Genomic DNA, 23341 nt, shown 5'->3' with positions numbered 1-23341 from the left:
GTAACAAGCCATCCTCAGCCTTCTTCTCCAAACAATAAGGGAATTAAAATTTCAATTTAAATGCAGAGGTTTGAAACACGCTTCAGTGGCAAAATTACTTCAATTAATGTGAGTGGAATACAAAGAGCAGGCTTGCAGGGATGGGGTGCAGCAGGCTGGGAGGATGCAAAGGGCTGATTCTGGATCCCAGGGCTGAGGAACAGCATCAATCCGGGCTGGAGGAGCACTCTGGGCCTCTCCTGAGCCACCAGCAGCTGCTTTACCTTGAGGGATGAAACCAAAGGACAGGCAGATCTATGGACACCGTGCCTCCCTGACAGATCAGCAATGATTTTACATAATGTTCCCATCGTATCAAAGGAGAAGGGAATTATCCCCAGCCTGTGAGTGATTACAACATCACAGCTCTGTTAACACAAGATGGCAAAAGCCAACGAGCCTGCAGTGATTTTTGGCCAGGGAAAAGCTCCAAATGCAGGTGAATTACTGTTTCTTTACACAGGCACATTTGTCTTCAAATGAGAATTGCAAGTGTCAATGAGTGGCTGAAATTGAGTGTTCAATTTCCACTTGAGGTTTCTCTGCATTCCTTGATATATATTCAAAAAAGCTCATGGACTAACAGCTGCTTTTTATATCATTACTATTTGATTTATTAGAAAATATTTGCTCTGCTGAAAACAAAAAAAAACAACCAAACAGAGCAGCAGCAGAAATTCTATAAATCAGAGAGATCTAATGCTGTCTCTCCCTCATAACCACAGGCAACTTTACTCAAGCACAAAAATTTATACACACAGAAGTGTTTATATTTAAAATAACTGTATACAAAATATTGCAAACCACTAAATATCAAATACACTGGTTGAAAACCATTTCTAAAGCATAATGGATGAGAAATCTTAAGCAAGGTTATTTTTCTTTTTACACTTCCTAACACGGATTTCGAATAGGAAATAGATTATTTGCCTGGTGTTTTGAAAAGAATATTTTTAAATTCAAAAAGGACCCTCAAAAAAAAAAAAAAACCCAAAATAAAAAAGACCCAAAAAGCAACCAAACCAAGAAAACTGGTGGAAAAAACCACCAACATTTCAACACATACTGGTGGCAACTGTGAGTATCATATTTTGGTACCTACACTGGACACCCTTAATTTCCACCTCCTTTTTCACATCTGACAATTGAATATATCAGGCAAACACCACACTTTGATTTTTATTTCTGGAGCCTTGGACAGGGCTTGGAGCAGCCTGGGACAGTGGGAGGTGTCCCTGCCATGGAAGGGGTGGCACTGGATGGGATTTCAGGTCCTTTCCAACAATTTCCAGCTCTTTTTCCTGTTGGGTAATGATTTATTACAAAGAAGTGAACAGGCACAGCTAAGAGAGACAACAAAGAGCAGTGAAGGGGAAAAAAAACAACAAAATAAGGCAATGAAAAGATGGCCTTAAAGGCACTGTGTGGCAAAGAGGAGTAAAAACAGAGGTAGCACTTCTACTTTTTGTGGTTCAGGATGGAAAGGACCTGTGGAAAATATCAAATCCACTTTCCTGCCCAAGCACAGGCACCCAGAGCCATGTCCAGCCTGGATTTGGAAATTTTCCACACAGGGAGACTCCAAAACCTCTCTGGGTCTAAAGAGCTTGAATTTGTTCAAGTTTCAACCATCCCTACAGTAAAATAGAGCTGGTTTAAGGGGTAGCACCTTTGCCTCTACTTTTTGTGGTTCAGGATGGAAAGGACCTGTGGAAAATATCAAATCCACTTTCCTGCCCAAGCACAGGCACCCAGAGCCATGTCCAGTCTGGATCTGAAAATTTTCCACACAGGGAGATTCCAAAACCTCTCTGGGTTGTAGAGCTTGAATTTGTTCAAGTTTTCAACCATCCCCACAGTAAAAGAGAGTTGGTTTAAGGGGTAGCACCTTTGCCTCTACTTTTTGTGGTTCAGGATGGAAAGGACCTGTGGAAAATATCAAATCCCTTCCCTACCCAAGCACAGGCACCCAGACCCATGTAAAGCCTGGATCTGAAAATTTTCCACACAGGGAGACTCCAAAACCTCTCTGGGTCTAAAGAGTTTGAATTTGTTCAAGTTTTCAACCATCCCTACAGTAAAAAAGAGTTGGTTTAAGGGGTAACACCTTTGCCTCTACTTTTTGTGGTTCAGGATGGAAAGGACCTGTGGAAAATATCAAATCCCTCCCTAACCAAGCACAGGCACCCAGAGCCATGTCCAGCCTGGATGTGGAAATTTTCCACACAGGGAGACTCCAAATCCTTTCTGGGTCTATAAAGCTTGAATTTGTTCAAGTTTTCAACCATCTCTACAGTAAAATAGAGTTGGTTTAAGGGGTAACACCTTTGCCTCTACTTTTTGTGGTTCAGGATGGAAAGGACCTGTGGAAAATATCAAATCCACTTTCCTGCCCAAGCACAGGCACCTAGAGCCATGTCTGAAAATTTTCCACACAGGGAGACTCCAAAACCTCTCTGGGTTGTAGAGCTTGAATTTGTTCAAGTTTTCAACCATCCCCACAGTAAAAGAGCTGGTTTAAGGGGTAGTGCCTTTGCCTCTACTTTTTGTGGTTCAGGATGGAAAGGACCTGTGGAAAATATGAAATCCACTTTCCTGCCCAAGCACAGGCACCCAGAGCCATGTCCAGCCTGGATTTGGAAATTTTCCACACAGGGAGACTCCAAAACCTCTCTGGGTTGTAGAGCTTGAATTTGTTCAAGTTTTCAACCATCTCTACAGTAAAATAGAGTTGGTTTAGGGTCAAATGTGTTTCAGGCTGTGCCCATTCCTCTTCTCCCATCCCTGGGCACCATAAAGGAGAGTCTGGCCCTGATTTCTTTTCACCCTTACATGAAACAATAATAACCATCAAAAACATCTCCCTGAGGATTCTCTCAGCCTCTCTCCATGTGGGAGATGCTCCTAAACCATCCCTGCAATCCCCCACTGGCCTGGACCCAGTAACTCCACCTGTCTTTGCTGGAGAGGCCAGGACTGCACTGGACGAAAGAGAGAGAGAGAGAAGAGAAGGAGAGAGAAGAGAAGAGGAGAGAAGAGAAGAGAAAGAAGAGAAGAGAAGAGAAGAGAAGAGAAGAGAAGAGAAGAGAAGAGAAGAGAAGAGAAGAGAAGAGAAGAGAAGAGAAGAGAAGAGAAGAGAAGAGAAGAGAAGAGAAGAGAAGAGAAGAGAAGAGAAGAGAAGAGAAGAAGAGAAGAGAAGAGAAGAGAAGAGAAGAGAAGAGAAGAGAAGAGAGAGAAGAGAAAAAGAAGAGAAGGAGAGAAGAGAAGAGAAGAGAAGAGAAGAGAGAGAAGAGAAGAGAAGAGAAGAGATACGAAGTAAAGGAAAGTAGGAAAGAGAAGGAGAGCGAGGAAGTGATAGAATAGAAAAAGAGAAAGAGATAGAGGAGCAGGAATCACCTCCTTGACCTAAAGGCATATTCCGAAAGGAAACTGCAGCCTGGCTCAAAGTGCTTTTAATTTTAGAAAAAGAAAGAATGTATTAAGAGCCAGGAAGCCAGGGATTACAGAAAAGAGAAATATTCTCTCGCTCCAAGTTTTTGCCTGTGGAAGGTAACGAAAGATAACCGAGAGAAAATGAGAAAACAATTTTATCGATTTGTCTGTTGCTTTGCACATTGGAAAGTTGAAGAAAAACTGAGTGATTGATTAGATTTTGCTGAGGATTGTTTTGTTGACAAAACTTGAGACATTTCTTTAAGTAGTTTGAGTAAAAATTTCTTAATTATCAGTAATATAATATAATATAATATAATATAATATAATAAATAAATAATATAAATAATTATATAAATATAAATAAAGTATAATATAATAATATATAAATATAATAATAATTTACTAAGCAATTATTATTAAGCATTAGAATGTAAAAAGCATCTAATCATGAAGATGCATCATTCTATTGGGGGCACCCTGATTTTACTGGACTGGACAAGACTGGAAGTGTAAGGCAAGCTAATAAAAGAGATGGAACTGAAGAGAAAAAACACTTGAAGGAAGGGAGAAAAAAGAGATGAACCAGGAGCTGGAAGTAAATCACAAAGTCACCAAACCAATTAGGGTGGAAAAGATGTCTGAGATGCCAAATCCAACCTATGGCAAATCCCCATCCAGGATTCCATGGACACCTCCAAACCCCTCCTGGCAGTTCATTCCCACCTCTGATCACCCTTTCTGTGAAGAAATTCCTCCTCATCCTCAACCTAAACCTTCAGGCTTTGTCCTCTGGTGCAGACAATGAGGCAAAGCCACCTAAACTGTGCAAGAACCTCCCCTGGGAATAATGGCCAAAGCTGGGAGTGCATTCTGGGGAGGAAAGAGGACACAGGACAGCTCCTTCTGTTATAAAAATGGGTTTGAAATAATTGGTAAGATTTTAAGAGAGATGATGATCCAGGCAGGGGTCTGGAAAATTAATTTTGAAATGAAGTATGAGACTGCAAAAGAGGAGATGGGAGGGAAAAGGGGGACAAAAAGGGGACGGAAAGGGGACAAGAAAAGGGGAAAAAAGGGGGGAAAAAGGGGGAAAAAAGGGGAAAAAAGCACAGAAAAGGGGCAAAAAGGGGACAGAAAGGGGACAAGAAAAGGGGCAAAAAAGGGGCAAAAAAGGGGGAAAAAGGAAGGAAAAAGGGGGGAAAAGAGCACAGAAAACGGGCAAAAAGGGGACAAAAAAGGGGGACCAAAAGAGGGGCAACCAAAAAGGGGATGTAAAGGGGGCAAAAAGGGAGGGACAAGAAAGGGAATGGGAAAGGGGCAAAAAGGGGGGACCAAAAAGGGGATGGAAAGGGGGCAAAAAGGAGGCCAAAAAAAGGGGGACCAAAAAAGGGATGTAAAGGGGGGACAAGAAAGGGGATGGAAAGGGGGCAAAAAGGAGACCAAAAAGGAGGGCCAAAAAAAGGGGACCAAAAAAAGGGGATGTAAAGGGGGCAAAAAGGGAGGGACAAGAAAGGGGGGGACAAGAAAGGGGATGGAAAAGGGGCAAAAAGGGGGACCAAAAAAAGGGGATATAAAGGGGGCAAAAAGGAGGGCCAAAAAGGGGGACCAAAAAAAGGGGGACCAAAAAAGGGGGATGTAAAGGGGGCAAAAAGGGGGGGACAAGAAAGGGGGGGACAAGAAAGGGAATGGAAAAGGGGCAAAAAGGAGGGACCAACAAGGGGATGGAAAGGGGGCAAAAAGGGGGACCAAAAAGGAGGCCAAAAAAAGGGGGACCAAAAAAAGGGGGACCAAAAAGGGGATGGAAAGGGGGCAAAAAGGGGGAGACAAGAAAGGGAATGGGAAAAGGGCAAAAAGGGGGGACCAAAAAGGGAATGCAAAGGGGCAAAAAGGGGGACCAAAAAAAGGGGGACCAAAAAGGGGGGACAAGAAAAGGAATGGAAAAAGGGGCCAAAAAGAGGGACAACAAGGGAATGCAAAGGGGGCAAACAGGGGATGTAGGTGGGACAAAAACAGGAGGCCAAAAGGAGGGGCCAAAAAAAAAAGGGTGACAAAAAAGGGTGACAAAAAAGGGTGACACAACAGCAGTACCAGCATGTCGGTGGCGTTGAGGTAGCGCTTGCTGGCCATGCACTGCTCCAGCTTCTGAGGGACCTGCTTGATGTTCTCAATCTCATCCAGGAGGTTCAGGACGTGCTTGTGCTCGATGCCCTCGATCCACAGCTTGCGCAGCTCGTCCCGCTTGCAGTGCAGCAGCATCTTGCAGGACAGCAGGTTCTCCTTCACCTGCAGCAGCACAGCAAGGGTTAATGGCAGCTGTCCCTGCAGTGAGAGCAGCCCTTCCCCACTTTTGGCTTTATTAGGAATTCCAGATTTACTTTATTAGGAATTCCAAAAAAATATCACCAAATTTGATTTTCTTCGCGCTGTCTTGGCCTGAGGGGAACTTAACAGAGCCTAAAAACTGAACTTCTCTCATAGTGAAATGTTCTTTAATGTGAAAATTCAGCTAAAGCACCACAATCCAATGAAACTCAGGTCCTGTTAACCACAACCAAAGCCATTTCCCAAAAACCAATTCAGTATTTTGGCAAACAGCAAGAATCTCATTTTCTGTGGAAGCAAATAAGCCACCGCTAATTTTCCTGCTGCAAACATTTTCCATCTGCCTATTAAATCTTTTGGCAGTCTCCTCCTTTCTTCAAATTTGGTGGGTTTTTTCTCTGAAACAAGACCAGCTAAGAGTAAAACCATTTTCCCAATAACTTGAGCATTACCAGGGTTTTTTTGGAAGTTTTAATCAGAACATTTATGAGTTCAAATCAGCATTTCCATTATTTATCAAGCCTTTACAAACCCAAACTGGAATGCAGTTTGGTTCTGAGCCTGATGCCATCATCCAAGTGGCAAAATCTTTAATTTTTCTCCATTCAGGCAACACTAAGAATTTTCCTTCTCCATTCTCTCACCTCACAGCATTCCCTGCTTTCAGATTCTCCCTGCTAAGGTCAGTATAACCTAGCTTTTCCTGCTTAATGCAAATCAACAATCCATGCTAAAATGTGGAAGCAATTAGCAGCACAGCTTCACACATTGCCTTCACACCACTCTTGTTTTGTGATAACTTATGAATACTTGGGGCCCAACCTTTTCTCAGGCTGAGCTCTCACTGAATTACACATGAAGAGAGACACTCAGAAGGAGCCCTTCAATTTATTTTTAAATAATGAGCCTTTAAAGCACTCCACAAATCCCACTTCAGCTGCACTTTTTCCTACCTTGTTCACCTGAAAAAAAAAATCTATGTGAAAAACACATCAGTGGACCAATATTGGACAGTGGTAAATAAAACCAGCTCCATAAAACAGCCTCTGTGCAGAGGTTGGAGAGTTTGAGATTTCAATACTGCACTCCAAAATGTCCTTCTGAAAAGAGGAGCATGGAAAAATCCTCAGCCAACAAAAAACCCTCATCTAGGAGTGTCCTAAAAAGCAGAGGCAAAGTAAAACACACACTGAGACAATTTCACATCTAATCCCTGTTCAATGCATTAATTGGAAATGTTCCACTGGCCTGGCACTGCTTCATCAATGGACTGCAGCTCCAGAGAGCCAAACTAGGTCAGCAAACAACCATGGGGGCAGGAGGAATCTCAGCAGACATTCCTGCTCCTGGCCTTGCAAGAAAGATCATCAACTCCATCCACAGCTGGGGGTGGGAATCCATAAATTCAGAGGGATTTGGGAAAGCTGCAAAAGGCAGAACTGTGATTGGAGCTCAGCAGCAGCCATGAGATTGGTCAGCAGAAAAATGATGTAAAAGTAGAAAAGCAAGGACAAACAGAACAATGGTCTGTGTATTGATGCTTGTCCAGAATAACTCCCTGAGCTGCAGAAATGTGAGATATGAGGGAGTTCTAAGTTAATAACGGAGCTCTGTGCATTGTGTTTAAGGCTCACAAGCAGGAATTGGGTTTGAAATAAGCCAGCATTGTTTAACCAAAGGTACCTGTGCTTCCAGTGGTTGGATGGAGCTGCTGTCAATGTGCTTTGGCTTTGTGGGATTGGTGACAGAACTGTTAAAGTGAGCTGTGACATTGAGTTCTGTGTCTGCTGCCTGGGCTGTGAGCTGAGGGCACCTTCCCATTGCCACAGCCATGGAGTGAGGCTGGTGCTGGAAAATCAAACAGCTCAAGGCACGTTCCCAGCAGCCCTGTCCTGTTTGTGATTTGTGCAGAGACCCCAGCCCACGATATTGGGAGCAGGGCAAGGAATGAACAGCACATCTTTAAAAAAAAAAACCTTCCCTTGAGAGCCCAAATTGGTTCTGCTTCATAATTCAGTTTTACAGAGGCAACACCTCTGTAGCTAAACCCAAATCTAAACCTTTCTCACCAGGAGTCCACACAAGAATTGACTGGAAAAGGCAAATCCCCAGATTTGAGAACCCAGGACATCCCTCTGGCTGCCCTGGATGGCTCCAGCCCCTGCCAGGGGGCTCAGAGACCCTGGCACAGAGCCCAAGACCCCCCTGTGCCTTTGATTATGACCCATGGAAAAAATTACCACCTTTATATGAACAATTACAAGTCAAGAGAGTTTAAGTAGAATAATAGTTAGTTTGTCATAGGGGGAAAAATCGATTTTGGGGTTTTTCAGAACGGGGTCCCAAGATGGAGGAATTTCGGTGTACCCTGTCCTTCTTCTTCCTGGCCTCCATTATCTGGGTGATGTTGGCACTTTTGGATTGGTTTAAGGTAGAAACTCACTGTCTGACATGGGTGATGGGTGTTGGGAAGTTATGGTAAATAATGCACATGTAGTTTTTAGTATAAAATGTTAACACCACCCCAAGGTGGCCAGTGTGCCTCTGTCTGTCCTGCTGCACAGACCTCAGCAGGCCAGAGAAAGAATTTTGTAGATAAAAAATAATAAAACAACCTTGAGAATGAGAACAGAAGAATCCTGACTCCTTCTTTGACTGCCAGGCTGGGAAAAGAGACTTTCTGACACATCTCGGGGTCACTCTGAGCCCCAGAAGGATCTGGAATCTCTGTCCCTTGCACAGAGGGGAACACAAAGAACAAGCCTCAGAGTGTAACACAGATTGATGACAAACCAGATCTGGGGCCTCCTGTGAGATCAGGTCAAAAGCACTTCAATACATATTGACCAAAACCAATAAGCAAACTGAAATACCAAAAGGTCCCTCACCCTCACAGTCATTCTCCTAGGTGGGACCCAAAGGTCACACCACTCTCTGCTGGTGCTGACCTCTGCAAAGCTCTGCACACTGGGTGGAACCAGAACACTGCCTACAGTTGATTTCAAATTTAGTGGAATTGATCTCTGCTTTCAGAGTGCCGAGCTTTGTCCATAAATCCTGGGATGAACTCTTACCCTTGGAAAGCAGCAGAATGCTCTCATTTTCTTTGAAAATGTTAAATGAATTTTCAAAGGCAGAAGGGTCAGTGTGTAACCCACCAAGGGTAGAAATTTGCTGCTCCTAAAGCACTTCTGGGAAAGGTTTTAAGCTGAGACTGCCACAGAGCCAGGAAACAAATTGAAGTAAGAAAAATTTGATGCCTGTTTTGCAAAGTTTAGGTACAGCAAACTGCACAGGAAGTGCAAAATAGGAGCCCAAAAACTCTGCAGTGCTGCAGGGACAGAGCAGCTCAAACAACTCCCCAGCCACAAGTGCCAGAGTTATTTACTGGCACCATACCCTCAAGTGTGAGCACTCAAAATGCAGAAAGATTCGGGGGCACAGAGTTCATGGGCGTTCACACAACACAGCTGAGCTTGGAAACAGCATCAAAATTCAAAATCTGTGAGCAAAAAGCAAGATGATGAATCACCCAGACTATTCAGGAGGTGGCTGAAGGCCAAGATAGCGAAACATGAAAAGATGAGATGGAAAGGTGTGAGCTCAGCAGCCCTGGAGACTTCAAAAACCTGAGAGCAACATGCCCAGACAATAAATGAACAGGGGCACTGCAGAGCTTTGTGCTTCACATCCACCTCTCAGTTTGACTTTTAACAACTCCTGTTCTCAGGGAGATCCTGCTGAAAATGCTGCCAGTAAAACACAGCTTGGGACAATGGTGGGAATGGATGGTCCTGCAGTGACAGTCACTGACTGCTGTTCAGGCCTGGCTTAGAATTAAAGCCATGACAAGATGTGGGGCTGAAAGGAGCTTAAAAATCATCTTTCAACCTCTGCTGTGGGCAGGGACAGCTCCCACCATCCCAGGCTGCTCCAGCCCCAGTGTCCAGCCTGGCCTTGGCCATTGCAGGGATCGGGGGCAGCCCCAGCTGCTCTGGGAATCCCTTCCCAAAATCCCAGCCCAGGCTCCCTCTCCAGGGAATTCCCTCCATTCCCAGCTCTCCCAGCCTGGCATTGGATCCATCCCCACCCCGACTCCTCTCTAGTGTCGCAGACATTTCTTCATAGAAATCCTTTCTTTGGGATTTTTGCATCTTCTGGGAAGCAAAGGGCCCCAGAAGAAGAATGAAATGCAGCAGGTGATCCTGTGATTGGCTCATAGTCCATGTGCACCATTAAGGGCCAATCACAGGAGCGGCTCAGGGACGGATTCCCTGCACACAGAACTTTGTTATTCATTCTTTCTATTCTATTCTTAGCTTAGCAAGCCTCTGCAACTTCTCTCCTTATTCTTTTTAGTATAGTTATAATGTATTATATATCATATATTAATAAATCCAGCCTTCTGATCAAGGAACAAGATTCTCGTCCTTCTCTCACCATGGAGACCTCCTCAGGTCACTGTAATACTCTAGGAAGGGATTTTGGGCTCTGGGGGCTTCACTGGCAATCTCAGCACTCCAGGAAGGGTCTCCCTTCCCTTTGCCATCCCCAACTTCCATAAAAACCCCTGGGGATGGATTCTGAGTGTCCCAAATGCCAGAATGGTTTGGGTGGGAAGGGCCCTTCAAGCCCATCCCATTCCAAGCCCACCATCCCAGGCTGCTCCAGCCTGGCCTTGGGCACTGCAGGGATCAGGGGCAGCCCCAGCTGCTCTGGCAATGCCAGCCCAGGCAGGAATTGCTCGTTGCCAAGATCCCATCCATGTCACACTATGATATTTTCTAAAAAATCCCTTTGCCAGGATTTTTCTCCTGAGAAGCCTCAGAGGAAAAGAAAAACAATAATTATCTGCTGCTGTGGAATGCAACAGGTGAATCTTTGATTGGTCCAGCTTGGCTGCTTTTAATTAATGGCCAATCACAGTCTGGCTGTGTTGGACTCTCTGGTCAGTCACAAGATTTTATTCTTAATATTTCAAATTATTAATATTTCAAATTAATATTTCAAAATTATAATAATTCAGAGGGAGGGGGTTTATTTACATTTTCTATTTCTGGGAAGCCTCTTGCCTTCCTTAGCAGACACCTGGCTTTCCAAACCAAGACAGATTGCCATCAGTACCCTGACCCACAGGCTGTCAGGTAATTTCTGACTCTGTCAGGGTTTTTTTTGTACTATTTGTATTTTAATTTTCCTAGTAACATCTTATTCCTATTCCAATATCTTTGCCTGAGAGCCTCTTAATTTCAAAATTACAATAACTCAGAGGGAAAGGGTTTGCATTTCCCATTTCAGGGGAGGCTCCTGCCTTCCTCAGCAGACACCTGGCTTTCCAAACCAAGGCAGATGCCACCAATACCCTGACCCACAGGCTGTCAGTGGTTTTTTTGTACTGTTACATTTGTATTTTAATTTTCCTAGTAAACTTCTATTCCTCCTCCAAAGAGAGGAGAAAGAGCCCCTTAATTCCAAAATCATAACAATTCGGAGGGAGCGGGTTTACATTCTCCATTTCAGGACAGGCTCCTGCCTCCCTCAGCAGACACCTGTCTGTTCAAACCAAGACAGATTGCCACCAACCCCATGACCCACAGGCTGTCAGGTAATTTCTGACTCTGTCAGGGGTTTTTTTATACTATTTGTATTTTAATTTTCCTAGTAACCTCTTATTCCTCCTCCAAAGAGAGGAGAAAGAGCTTCTTAATTCCAAAATCATAACAATTTGGAGGGAGCGGGTTTACATTCTCCATTTCAGGAGAGGCTCCTGCCTCCCTCAGCAGACACCTGGCTTTCCAAACCAAGACGGATTTCCACCAATACCCTGACTCACAGGTTGTCAGGTAATTTCTGACTCTGTCAGGTTCTTTTTGTACTATTATATTTGTATTTTAATTTTCCTATAAAAGAACTGCTATTCCCGCTCCCATATCTTTGCCTGAGAGCCCCTTAACTTCAGAATTATAACAATTTGGAGGGAGGGGGTTTAGAGTTTCCATTTCAGGAGAGGCTCCTGCCTCCCTCAGCAGACACCTGGCTTTCCAAACCCAGACACAACATAAATAAACTCCACAAATCCGTGTCCCACACGGCACAGGGAGCACCCTGAGGGCTGGCACCTGCTTGATCTTGTTGCGGGAGTTGGTGATGCGCTCGGTGATGCTCTGGTAGGTGCGGATGGCCGTGGTCAGCTCCGTGTAGTGCTGCACGATCAGCTGGTCCAGGTCGCGGTCGCACTTCTCGTACGCCTCCTCCAGCCGCCCCTTCTCGTTCTCCCTGTCCTCCACGTCATCGCTGGTGGACAAAGTCCTGAGGAGGACACCAAGATGGCAAAGTTATTTGGAGTTTAGTAGGTAGAGATCTGTGGGGGATGGAATGTAAGAAAATAAAAATTGTGTAGAAAGTAATCTTAGCCCTAAGGAGTTGCAGCTGGGCCAATCATCAAAGATTAGGAACAGCCTGACTTTAACAGGCCACAGCTGTAAGCAATGAGAAGAAGATGCTATAAAAGAGTGGGGTGGCCTTGAGAAGGGACTGGAGTCAGTGGCTGCTTTGTGAAACAGAACGAGTCAGAGCTCTGAGGAGCAGCCCCTGAGAAACACCAAGAAGGTTTGGAACTTTTGTGATATGGAAGCCCTGCAATATGTTGACAACGGATCAAGGGCACCTTCAGTCACTTCTGAGCTCCCACCAGGCTGGGTGGGATGTGCATCTGCCAGAGGGATCTGGCCAGGCTGGATCCATGGGCTGAGGCACAACAGGGCCCTGTGCTGGGCTGTGCCCCTGAGTGACAATCACACCCAGGGCCACAGGCTCCATCCCACTGCTGGATTTGGGATGGGAAATGCAATTTGTTGTGGGGGGACAGAATGTGAGAAAATAAAAATTGTGTAGAAAGTGACCTTACCCCTAAGGAGCTGCAGCTGGGCCAATTATCAAAGATTAGGAACAGCCTGACTTTAACAGGCCACAGCTGTACCCAGTGAGAAGATGCTATAAAAGAGTGGGGTGGTGTTGAGAAGGGACTGGAGTCAGTGGCTGCTTTGTGAAACAGAACGAGTCAGAGCTCTGAGGAGCAGCCCATGAGAAACACCAAGAAGGTGTGGAACTTTTTTTGCTGAGAAGGAGATAACAGCACAGAACCCCTGTGATAAGATGCCAGCAGATCAAGGGCACCTTCAGTCACTTCTGAGCTCCCACCAGGCTGGGTGGGATGTGCATCTGCCAGAGGGATCTGGCCAGGCTGGATCCATGGGCTGAGGCACAACAGGGCCCTGTGCTGGGCTGTGCCCCTGAGTGACAATCACACCCAGGGCCACAGGCTCCATCCCACTGCTGGATTTGGGATGGGAAAGGCTGTTTATTGTGGGGGGATAGAATGTGAGAAAATAAAAATTGTGTAGAAAGTGATCTTACCCCTAAGGAGCTGCAGCTGGGCCAATCATCAAAGATTAGGAACAGCCTGACTTTAACAGGCCACAGCTGTGCCCAGTGAGAAGAAGATGCTATAAAAGAGTGGGGTGGCCTTGAGAAGGGACTGGAGTCAGTGGCTGCTTTGTGAAGGAAAAAGAGCCAGTGATCTGAGGAGATGCCCATGAGAAACACCAAGAAGGTGTGGAACTTTTGTGATAAGGAGATAACAGCACGGAACCCCTGTGATAAGATGCCAGCAGATCAAGGGCACCTTCAGTCAGTTCTGGGCTCCCACCAGGCTGGGTGGGCCAGGCTGGATCCATGGGCTGAGGCACAACAGGGCCCCGTGCTGGGCTGTGCCCCTGAGTGACAATCACACCCAGGGCCACAGGCTCCATCCCACTGCTGGATTTGGGATGGTGTTGCGGTGTGTTTTAAACTTTCAGGTCCCTTCCCCAGGTGTACCAATACCCTCTTCCCCTCCCCCCCTCGTCCCTTGCTGAGTGAGTCCTGTCAATCAGGCTTAACATTCCAACAAGGCGTCGTGTGGTTGGTCAAGTTCAAAGGATGCCCCTCAGGCCTGGGGGTCATTGGCCTGTCTAGCTGTCATTCTCCCCTGAGACCCTGCCCCTCCCACCTGGTTGGTGGCTCACCTGTCCCCTCCCCTCCCCCTGCCCCGGGAGCTTAAAAGGTGAATCAGGCCATGCGGCCGGTATTCTGTTGGAGCTCTTCCCAAGATTCAGACCTCTGTAACCATGGAATAAACCTCTGGATATTAAACCCTCCAGCAGAATCCTCTCCTTTTTCTCTTCACCATCGCCTGAAGCTTTCCTCCTGAGGTAAACAGAGTTCCTAACAAGCCTGGACTTGTTTAGTGCCCAGCTGCAACCACCAGCAAGCTAAAGGTGTCTCTGGGGTGATACACCACAGATGACACCTTTGGCCTAGCAGCAAGGGTCAGACTGGCCCAGGCACAATCTCCCTGGTAATATTGGGATTCATATTCCAATAGGATGGGAAATGCAATTTGTTGTGGGGGGATAGAATGTGAGAAAATAAAGATGGTGTAGAAAGTGATCTTACCCCTAAGGAGCTGCAGCTGGGCCAATTATCAAAGATTAGGAACAGCCTGACTTTAACAGGCCACAGCTGTGCCCAGTGAGAAGAAGATGCTATAACAGAGTGGGGTGGTGATGAGAAGGAACTGGAGTCAGTGGCTGCTTTGTGAAGGAAAAAGAGCCAGTGATCTGAGGAGCTGCCCATGAGAAACACCAAGAAGGTGTGGAACTTTTGTGATAGCAGACAACAGTATGGAACCCTTGCAATAAGATGACAACAGAAATCAATGCACTGTGAGAAAATAAACCCCATCAATGCTGTGGTTTATTACTCTGCCGGTTTTCAAACCCTTCATATTATTTTCATCACCGCTTGTAATGAAGGGATGGTGTCACAGACATATTTTATGAAAAATCCTTTTGCCAAGATCTTTTCTCCTGAGAAGCTGGGAAGCTTCAGCTTCTCCATGTTTTGCTGCTTTGGAATGTGATTTGGAGAATTGTTTACCCAGCATGTGAAATTGTTTTTGCTTGGTGACCAATGACAACCACCTGTCTCAAGGCTGTGAGATTTTATTCTCATTCCATTCTTTTCTTTGCTAACCCTCTGATGAAATCCTTTCTCCTATTCTTTAGTGTAGTTTTAGTGTATCATTTTCTTTTAATATAATACATATAATAAAATAATAAATCAGCCTTCTGAAACATGGAGTCAAGATTCTCATCTCTTCCCTCATCCTGGGACCCCTTGAACACCACCACAGGAGGGACAATTTTGGGGCTGAGGACGATTTATTGCTCACATAAACATCAGCCTCAGGGGCTGTGAGATTTTAAAGGAGCGAGCAGTCAGCCACAGCTCAAGAGAAGTCACAAATTTCTTTGTTACAAGGCAATACAGAACTTTCTAAACCAATAAACAGTTGCCATACGGTTTATTTTGCTTTTCTAACCTATCACCTACACTTACTTCTGCTGTATTGTAGATTCTTTTGTCCAATAGGCTTCTGTCTCACATGGACAAATATAATTCTATTACAACTTCTAAACTCTCAGCTTATTCTCTATAACCACATCCCTAAACTTTTCACCATCTTATCAATATAGCTTCTCACTTATTTAAGGCATATTCTTACAACTATAGAAACATAAGTTTATGATTTTCCTGCTTAACATCTGTGTATTGTACTTCTACACCAATCCAAGCTTCTCCCAAAGCTGCAAATCAAACCCTTCCATATCTGTGGAAGTTTCTATTTTTCTGATTCCCACACCTTCAGAGGTTTTCTTTTCCCTTTTCAGGGAAAGTTTTCTCTTGGTTATCACATTGCCAGACAGTCGTTAATACAGGCACAATGTAACATCTGAAATATTTCTTGATTTATTATTTATGAAGAGCTATAAGGAAAAAAATCCTAACTTTAGTCTTGGGAATCAGTGCAACTTGTGCAATGCTGCAGTTCCTGTAACTTATCTGCCAAAGGTAAGGATGTCACAGGGACACAGAGAAATCCATCACAAATTTATCAAGATCTTCCACCAGTCAGTGTTCAAACATGTATCAATACAACAGGAAAGGCCCCAGGACCCTATTTCCACCCCCTCAATTATTTTAACCTCTAACATTATGTAATAAGATTATTTTTATTGAAAACGATTAAGTTTGAGATTGCAACAAAACTGATGAAGATTTTGTGAAACTGGACATAGCTCCAAGCTTCTTGATGTCACTCCAGATTTCTATTCAAGAATCAATGCGATCTTCTCCTTCTCCCTTTGAGAGGATAAAAATCCCAGAAAGAGCAGCAAGAACCTTTTCCTGACATCCAGCCTCAACCTCCCCTCTAGAGGAGCTGCAGAGAACTGAAATAAAGTCCCTCAGGACCCATCCCTGTCACAGAGATCAGAGCTGCCCCTCATGAGTGTCCCCTCAGAGCAGCTTCTTCCAAAGCATAAAACTCATTGCATTTCATGTTCCATGCTGCATGGTAGGATTTCTGTTTCTGTAGCTTTCTCATGCTATTACATTAATATTTTACTCCCAAAACTTTTAATTGTGTCTCAAATCAGCTTTTCACAAAACAAAATTAAATTATATTTTAGCCAAAGCTCTTAAAAAAGGCTCTGAGAAGTAGGAACACTACACAAGGTTGCTCAGGGCCCAGAAAATATAAATTTTAGTGAAAGGCTCCCTACCCATGACGATCTTGAAGTCCCTTCCAATCCAAACTAATCCAAGACTAAAATGAAAATCACGTGCAAGGCTGGCAGAAAGTCATCCTCTGTTAAGGGCCCTTACAGATAAATCCATTTTCTTTGTGAAGAACTGCTTGTTTCTGCTGGAGCAATGTTCTTCAGCATGGCTACGCTGGACACAAGGAATATCCAGCTCAGGAATTGACATTTTGGTTGAGTTTGGGGCTGCCTGTGCCAGCAGTTAACAAACACATCCATCCTCGGTGACCTGTGGCACAGATCGTAGGAGAATTCTGCAAGCTGGCCCAGAGCACAGTTTAGGAAAGTTGGTAGCTTTAATCCAACCAAACTGAATTTCACAATTCTGGATTTGCCACAGAATCCATCTGCAGTGCCAGCAGTTGGTTACAAAAGCTGAAGATCTCTCTCCAAAGCTAAGACTACACTGATGTCAGAGGATGCCATGAGGATTCCACTGCTCCAGCAAATTCCCATCCAACCCAGGCTTGCTAAAAAATCCCAGCCACATTTTTAAAGCAGATTTATATTGTGTTGCCCAGTCTTTTTGTCCTTGCATTTGAATTTAGCTTGTCCTGTCCATAGGAAAAATTCATTTTGCTAAAAACATCCGGCCAGCAAAGCAGAGCTGCTTGTGAAGCCTGAGAGGTCCCAGCAGTTCCCATCTCAGAAACCCCAAAAGTGGCAGAAGGACAAAGCCAGGACAGCTGGAAAGCAGAAAAACCTTGGAGATCCCATCAGATGATTCCTACTGAGATCATAAATGAGCAAGCACAGTTCTGGTCTCCTCTCACCCTTGAAAGGACAACTAAAAACCAAGATGAACCAAAGTTTCAGGCTCAGGCAATTGTCACATTCCAGGATTTCCAGCTGCCTCTGGTGGATTCAGAATAAACACCTGTATTGGGAACATCCTGCTTTGGTTTTAATTCTTCTTAGTTACTTTAATTCTTTCTTTTAGTTACTATTAATATTAATTCTTATTAGCTACTTTAATTCTTTCTTTTAGTTACTATTAATAGTTTTTTTCTTTATACACCTTCAAAATTTTAAACCTGCTTCACCTTTCTCCTAATCCTATCTCACAAGAAATTAGTCATTAACCAACACCAAACCCAACATACTAATTAGTACATTAACTAAGAAATCTAAAAAGTAATGAAATCTCAAATTAACAAACGAAACCCACTACACTTAATTACCTGGGTTGGGAATATACAGTGGCAACAACCACCAATAAAAATACCACACTCATATTCTGACCAAAATCTTGTATTTATTTACAGTCCTTTCATCTGTTCTCGTTCAAAACATCCCAGAATTATTAAGGCTGGAAAAGACCTCTAAGATGATGGAGTCCAACCATTAACCCAACAATGCCACCAAATAATGTTGCCAGGCACCACATCCTACACCACAAAGGATAAAAAATTCCACACAATAAATTTCCCCCAACAGGTTTTTTCTTAGCCCTCCGCTCGTTTGAATTTGCCTTAAACACCTGGAGATTATTTCCTTACACACAGGGTAAGAGTTTAAACCAAAACCCAAGACCCAAATGGAAAAAGGCAACAGAGATTTTTTTTTCCCCTTCATTTTACTGAAAAACAAAGTTTTAGAAATTTAAAGTTTTGAGTTTAAGATTTGGTTCTTTCCACTGGTAATGAGTCTGGATTTATCACTTGGAATTTGAAACTTTGTACACCTGAATTTCCCATCTCAGTCTCATGGTACAGGGAACCATTTCTTTTTCTTGCTCTGCCCAGAAAAAGAAGAGAAAAGCAAGGAATACTTAATATTCTTGAGCTTATCCATGCTCCTGCTAACACTGCAGAAAAGTAAGCCAAGGGCATCTCTGCTTATTTTAGTCCTATTAAAATGTGTTGCAAGGAAGAAGAAAAGTCAACACAGTGTTTGTCAAACAGAAAGGATCCAAATTGTTTGGGAAAGGAACTTTGCAGGAAGAACTTTGAAGGGGGAATCACAAAACAGGACAGGATTATGAAACAATGATAAATATACATCAGCAGTTCAGAACTCCCTGGAAAATATTCCAAACAGAGGACAAAGAGAAGGAAAATCAGTTTAGACCCTGAGTAGCAGATGATGAACTCAGGGGGGGTTTCCAGGAGGGATTCCTGAGCACTTCATTTGTTGTTTTTATTTTGATTTTTTTCCAAATGAGAATTCTCCTCCTCTGTAAGATACCTGGAATTTGTACTTGGCAGCTGGATGGCTGCAGATTCCTGCTCATTAGCAAGAGCTCACCAGGATTACAATAATTCCTCTCTGAGTCTGTTGAGAAACGTTTTTATGCTATGGTGAAACACAAATTCATTGAGCCAAATCTCACAGCCTTCTGATTTTTACATAGTTAAAAATACAGATTACACAAAAGCAAAATGCTTCATTCACTGGAGTCACTCCCTCAGATGGAAGACAGGACAGAGGAGATGATCAGACACAATCCTGAAATGTTTTTATCATGGGATGTACAGCACTTTCCTCAGGAGAAAATAAATGAACCTTGTTATTTCCCTGAGGTCACTGAATTTACACTGGAATTAGATTAATAAAAAAAGTCCTTTGGGACTATTCATTTTAGTAGAAGTTGATCTGTAGGTCACAAGCATTTTTCATCTCCTATTTCCAGCATCCAACCGCATGAGCAGAGGGAGGAGATGGACGGATTTTTTTCAGGAGTCCTGAAGCCTTGACATTGTACAAACTTACCCAAAGCCTTCAACTGCTTCCTCCAACAGCTCACATGAAAGCCAGGAACAGCTCATTCCCAAAGGTAAATACACAGGAAAAAGTACTCACATTTATAAATATATATATATATCAGCCATACCACTTCTGCATGAGGCTGCATCTCTCTAAAAAACTGAATGAACTCCAAGAATCTTCCTGCCTTGTGGTGGTTTGACCAGGAAGAAGTGGGAATTCTGGGATGCTGTGGGATGCTGTGCTGGGATGCTGAGATCAGCACCTCAGGTGAAGGGACAAAGTGCCACAAACCAGAAAAAATTTGATTTTAATCTCACCTGTCCCCTTAAAGCAGCTGCACAGACTGTAGCCATCAAAAGCTAAAGGGTAAGTCACTTTATAGTGAGAAGAAAGACAAGATTTTTGATTTATGTACTTATTATAAATGCTCAACTAAGTACTCAGAAGCAGATGAAAAACCCACTTGCGGTATCAAAGGGTTTTTTCCCCACCACAGACCTCAGAGTCTCAGAAATTTCTTCTGAGGAGCAAAACTAAATGGTTTTGAGAAGAGAGGCTGGGAGAGCTGGGAATGTTCCCCTGGAGCAGGGAAGGCTCCAGGGAGAGCTGGGAATGTTCCCCTGGAGCAGGGAAGGCTCCAGGGAGAGCTGCCAGCACAGGGCAGGGCCTGCAGGGGCTCCAGGAGAGCTGCAGAGGGACTGGGGACAAGGCCTGCAGGGACAGCACCCAGGGAATGGCTCCCACTGCCAGAGGGCAGCCATGGGTGGCATCTTGGCAATGAGCAATTCCTGCCTGGGCTGGCATTGCCAGAGCAGCTGGGGCTGCCCCTGATCCCTGCAGTGCCCAAGGCCAGGCTGGAGCAGCCTGGGATGGTGGGCTTGGAATGGGATGGGCTTGAAGGGCCCTTCCCACCCAAACCATTCTGGCATTTGGGACACTCAGAATCCATCCCCAGGGGTTTTTATGGAAGTTGGGGATGGAGAAGGGAAGGGAGACCCTTCCTGGAGTGCTGAGATTGCCAGTGAAGCCCCCAGAGCCCAAAATTCCTTCCTAGAGTATTACAGTGACCTGAGGAGGTCTCCATGGTGAGAGAAGGACGAGAATCTTGTTTCTTGATCAGAAGGCTGGATTCATTAATATATGATATATAATACATTATAACTATACTAAAAAGAATAGGGAGAGAAGTTGCAGAGGCTTGCTAAGCTAAGAATAGAATAGAAAGAATGAATAACAAAGTTCTGTGTGCAGGGAATCTGTCCCTGAGCTGCTCCTGTGATTGGCCCTTAATGGTGCACATGGAATATGAGCCAATCACAGGATCACCTGCTACATTTCATTCTTCTCCTGGGGCCCTTTGCTTCCCAGAAGATGCAAAAATCCCAAAGAAAGGATTTCTATGAAGAAATGTCTGCGACACTAGAGAGGAGTCGGGGTGGGGATGGATCCAATGCCAGGCTGGGAGAGCTGGGAATGGAGGGAATTCCCTGGAGAGGGAGCCTGGGCTGGGATTTTGGGAAGGGATTCCCAGAGCAGCTGGGGCTGCCCCTGATCCCTGCAATGGCCAAGGCCAGGCTGGGCACTGGGGCTGGAAGCTTCTGGAAGATGTCCCTGCCCACTGGACTGGATGGGCTCTGAGGTCCCTTTCAATCCCAGCTGTTCTGTGCCTCTTGAAGGAAGTCACACCATCTCTCATTTTTATCAAGTATAAAATTGTGGTGTGTATTTACCACAGAAATGCAGACAGAGCTTCAAAAATGCCCTGCATTCCGCAGGGATAAAAGGAATTTTTCCCTACAAACCAATGTAATTTATCTGGTCCTAGCAACATCTAACTCCAGCACACTCCATACACTCTGCAGGAAATTATTTCACACTACAGGCAGTTTTGGATAGCTCTTTGTGCTTTTACAAATCAATGCTTTCCACAGATCTGGCCCAGATGTGCATGTGCCCGATGAACAACTACCACCCAGTCTCATCTTCTGTCCAAAATTACTCCCACACTGTGATGCATTAATTTGGGGAGGAAAGGAAGAAAAAGGAACCTCTCCAGCATTCAAACAACACAAGAGAACAACAGGCAGATGCTGTAAAAGGATAGAAAATAAGTTATCATTTCTCCACAAGCTAATACACTTCTGTTATTGTTGGGAGCTGAGAGAACATGATGTTTACTGAGCTAGTCAGCAGCAAAAGAAAACAAACACCATTGTACCACTCATCGTGTGGCACAACAGATAAATCCAGGAGCACAGCAATGCCACAGGCACCATCAGCTGCAGAACTATGAAACCACTCACCTCCATCTGTAAAAATGCTATTTGCCAGCCTCAAACCAGGATTTAACATTGTCAATCCCACCAGAGAACACACATCACACACGGGTTAATCTTTATTCTGTGTAGCACTCCTGTTCCCACAAATGTGGGCAGTTTATCTGCACCAAACTCCTACCAAAGGAGCTTTGGTGTGGGTGAAATGCACACCAGATTGGTCTGCTCAGCCCCCAGACCAAGAAGCTCAGCACAAACTGGGAACAACCACAGGAAACTGAATGGACTTTAATAAATCCAAGTGCCCAGTGCTGCACTTTGGCCACAACAACCCCTGCAGTGCCACGGGCTGGGGATGGTGTGGCTGGGCAGTGCCAGGCACAGAGGGACCTGGTGGGCAGCAGGGCAGGAGCCCTGGGGTGTGCCCTGGTGGCCAAGGACCCGGTGCCACCTGGCTGTGCCACAATGGAGGGCACAGCAGGGAGGTCACTGTGCCCTGGTGTGCCCTGGTGGCCAAGGACCTGGTGCCACCTGGCTGTGCCACAATGGAGGGCACAGCAGGGAGGTCACTGTGCCCTGGTGCCCAAGGACCCGGTGCCACCTGGCTGTGCCACAATGGAGGGCACAGCAGGGAGGTCACTGTGCCCTGGTGCCCAAGGACCCAGTGCCACCTGGCTGTGCCACAATGGAGGGCACAGCAGCAGGGAGGTCACTGTGCCCTGGCACGGGGAGGGCTCAGCTCCAGGGCTGTGCCAGCTCTGCCCCCTCAGCCTGGGCAGGACCTTGGCACACTGAGCAGGGCCAGAGGGGCAGCGGGGCTGGAGAGGGGCTGGGACACAAAGGCTGAGGGAGCCCTGAGGGAGCTGGGGGTGCTCAGCCTGCAGGAAAGGAGACTCAGGGTGCCCCCAGCACTCCCACAGCCCCTGAAAGGTGCCTGTGCCCAGCTGCCCTTGGGCTCTGGCTCCAGCAGCACTGGCACAGCCAGAGCACACAGCCTGAGCTGGGCCAAGGGAAATCCAGCTGGGAGAGCAGCAAAAAGCTTTTCCAGCAAGGGGGAGAAAGTTCTGCAATGGCTGCCCGGGGAGGGGGTGCAGTCGCCATCCCTGGGTGTGTTTGACCAGCCTGGAGGTGGCACTGGGTGCCAGGGGCTGGGCTGGGCTCCAGGGCCTTGAAGGGCTCTCCCAACCTGGTCATTCTGTGATTCTGTAACTGACTCTGGCTGTTGGTCATGTCAAACTCTTTTCATCCTTTGAAGTTATTCCCTCTTTCCTGGGCAATCCTCTCCTCAGGGATGGACAATACTGGCAGAGTCCTTAGGAAGCAGCACCTTTATCTCAAGGTTTATGTGGCTGGACTCCATGGTCCTGAAGGGCTCTCCCAACCTGGTCATTCTGTGAATTCTGTGTGTGAAGGAGAAAGGCAAAGTTTGGGTTTCTATGATTTTACACCCTCCCCAAACCAACCTTCTCCAACACAACTCCCCAGAGGCTCCACGAACATTCCCTGGTTTTATTCCCTCCCTTCAAGGCCAGTTTTGGAGTGATCTGGTCTAGTGAAAAATGTCCCTGCCCATGGCAGGGGATGGAACTGGATGATCCTGATGGCCTCTTCCAACCCAAACCATTCAACAATTCAATGAGAAAAACAGGTCTCCCAACCTGGTCATTCTGTGATTCTGTGCAATGCTTTCCCTGGCACCATGGCAGCTCCCACAGGCAGTCACAGGCCCAGAGAGCTCAGCTGGTGCTGCCAAACCACAGAGCTTCCAGAGGATGGAGTGTTTTTCTCACATAGATGTCCACAGCAAATGTGGAAAAAAAACAGGTTTCTAAACAGATCTGGAGTCTCCACCAC

At 45.3% G+C, this 23341-nt stretch overlaps 1 protein-coding gene across 1 annotated transcript in view; it reads right to left on the bottom strand.

Moving 5' to 3' along the window:
• Window positions 1-23341, bottom strand: part of EXOC4 (exocyst complex component 4) — a 436574-nt gene that overhangs the window by 399430 nt on the left and 13803 nt on the right. Inside the window, exons 2-3 of the mRNA XM_064703095.1 lie at window positions 11916-12105; window positions 5563-5757 (exon numbers count right to left, since the gene is read on the bottom strand). Coding sequence (XP_064559165.1) covers window positions 5563-5757; window positions 11916-12105 — 385 coding nt within the window. The remainder of the gene's footprint in view (window positions 1-5562; window positions 5758-11915; window positions 12106-23341) is intronic.

The sequence above is a fragment of the Zonotrichia leucophrys genome, chromosome 1A, assembly GCF_028769735.1.
Source record: "Zonotrichia leucophrys gambelii isolate GWCS_2022_RI chromosome 1A, RI_Zleu_2.0, whole genome shotgun sequence".
Classification (NCBI taxonomy): Eukaryota; Metazoa; Chordata; class Aves; order Passeriformes; family Passerellidae; genus Zonotrichia; species Zonotrichia leucophrys.
This window is presented reverse-complemented; position numbering and strand designations above follow the sequence as displayed.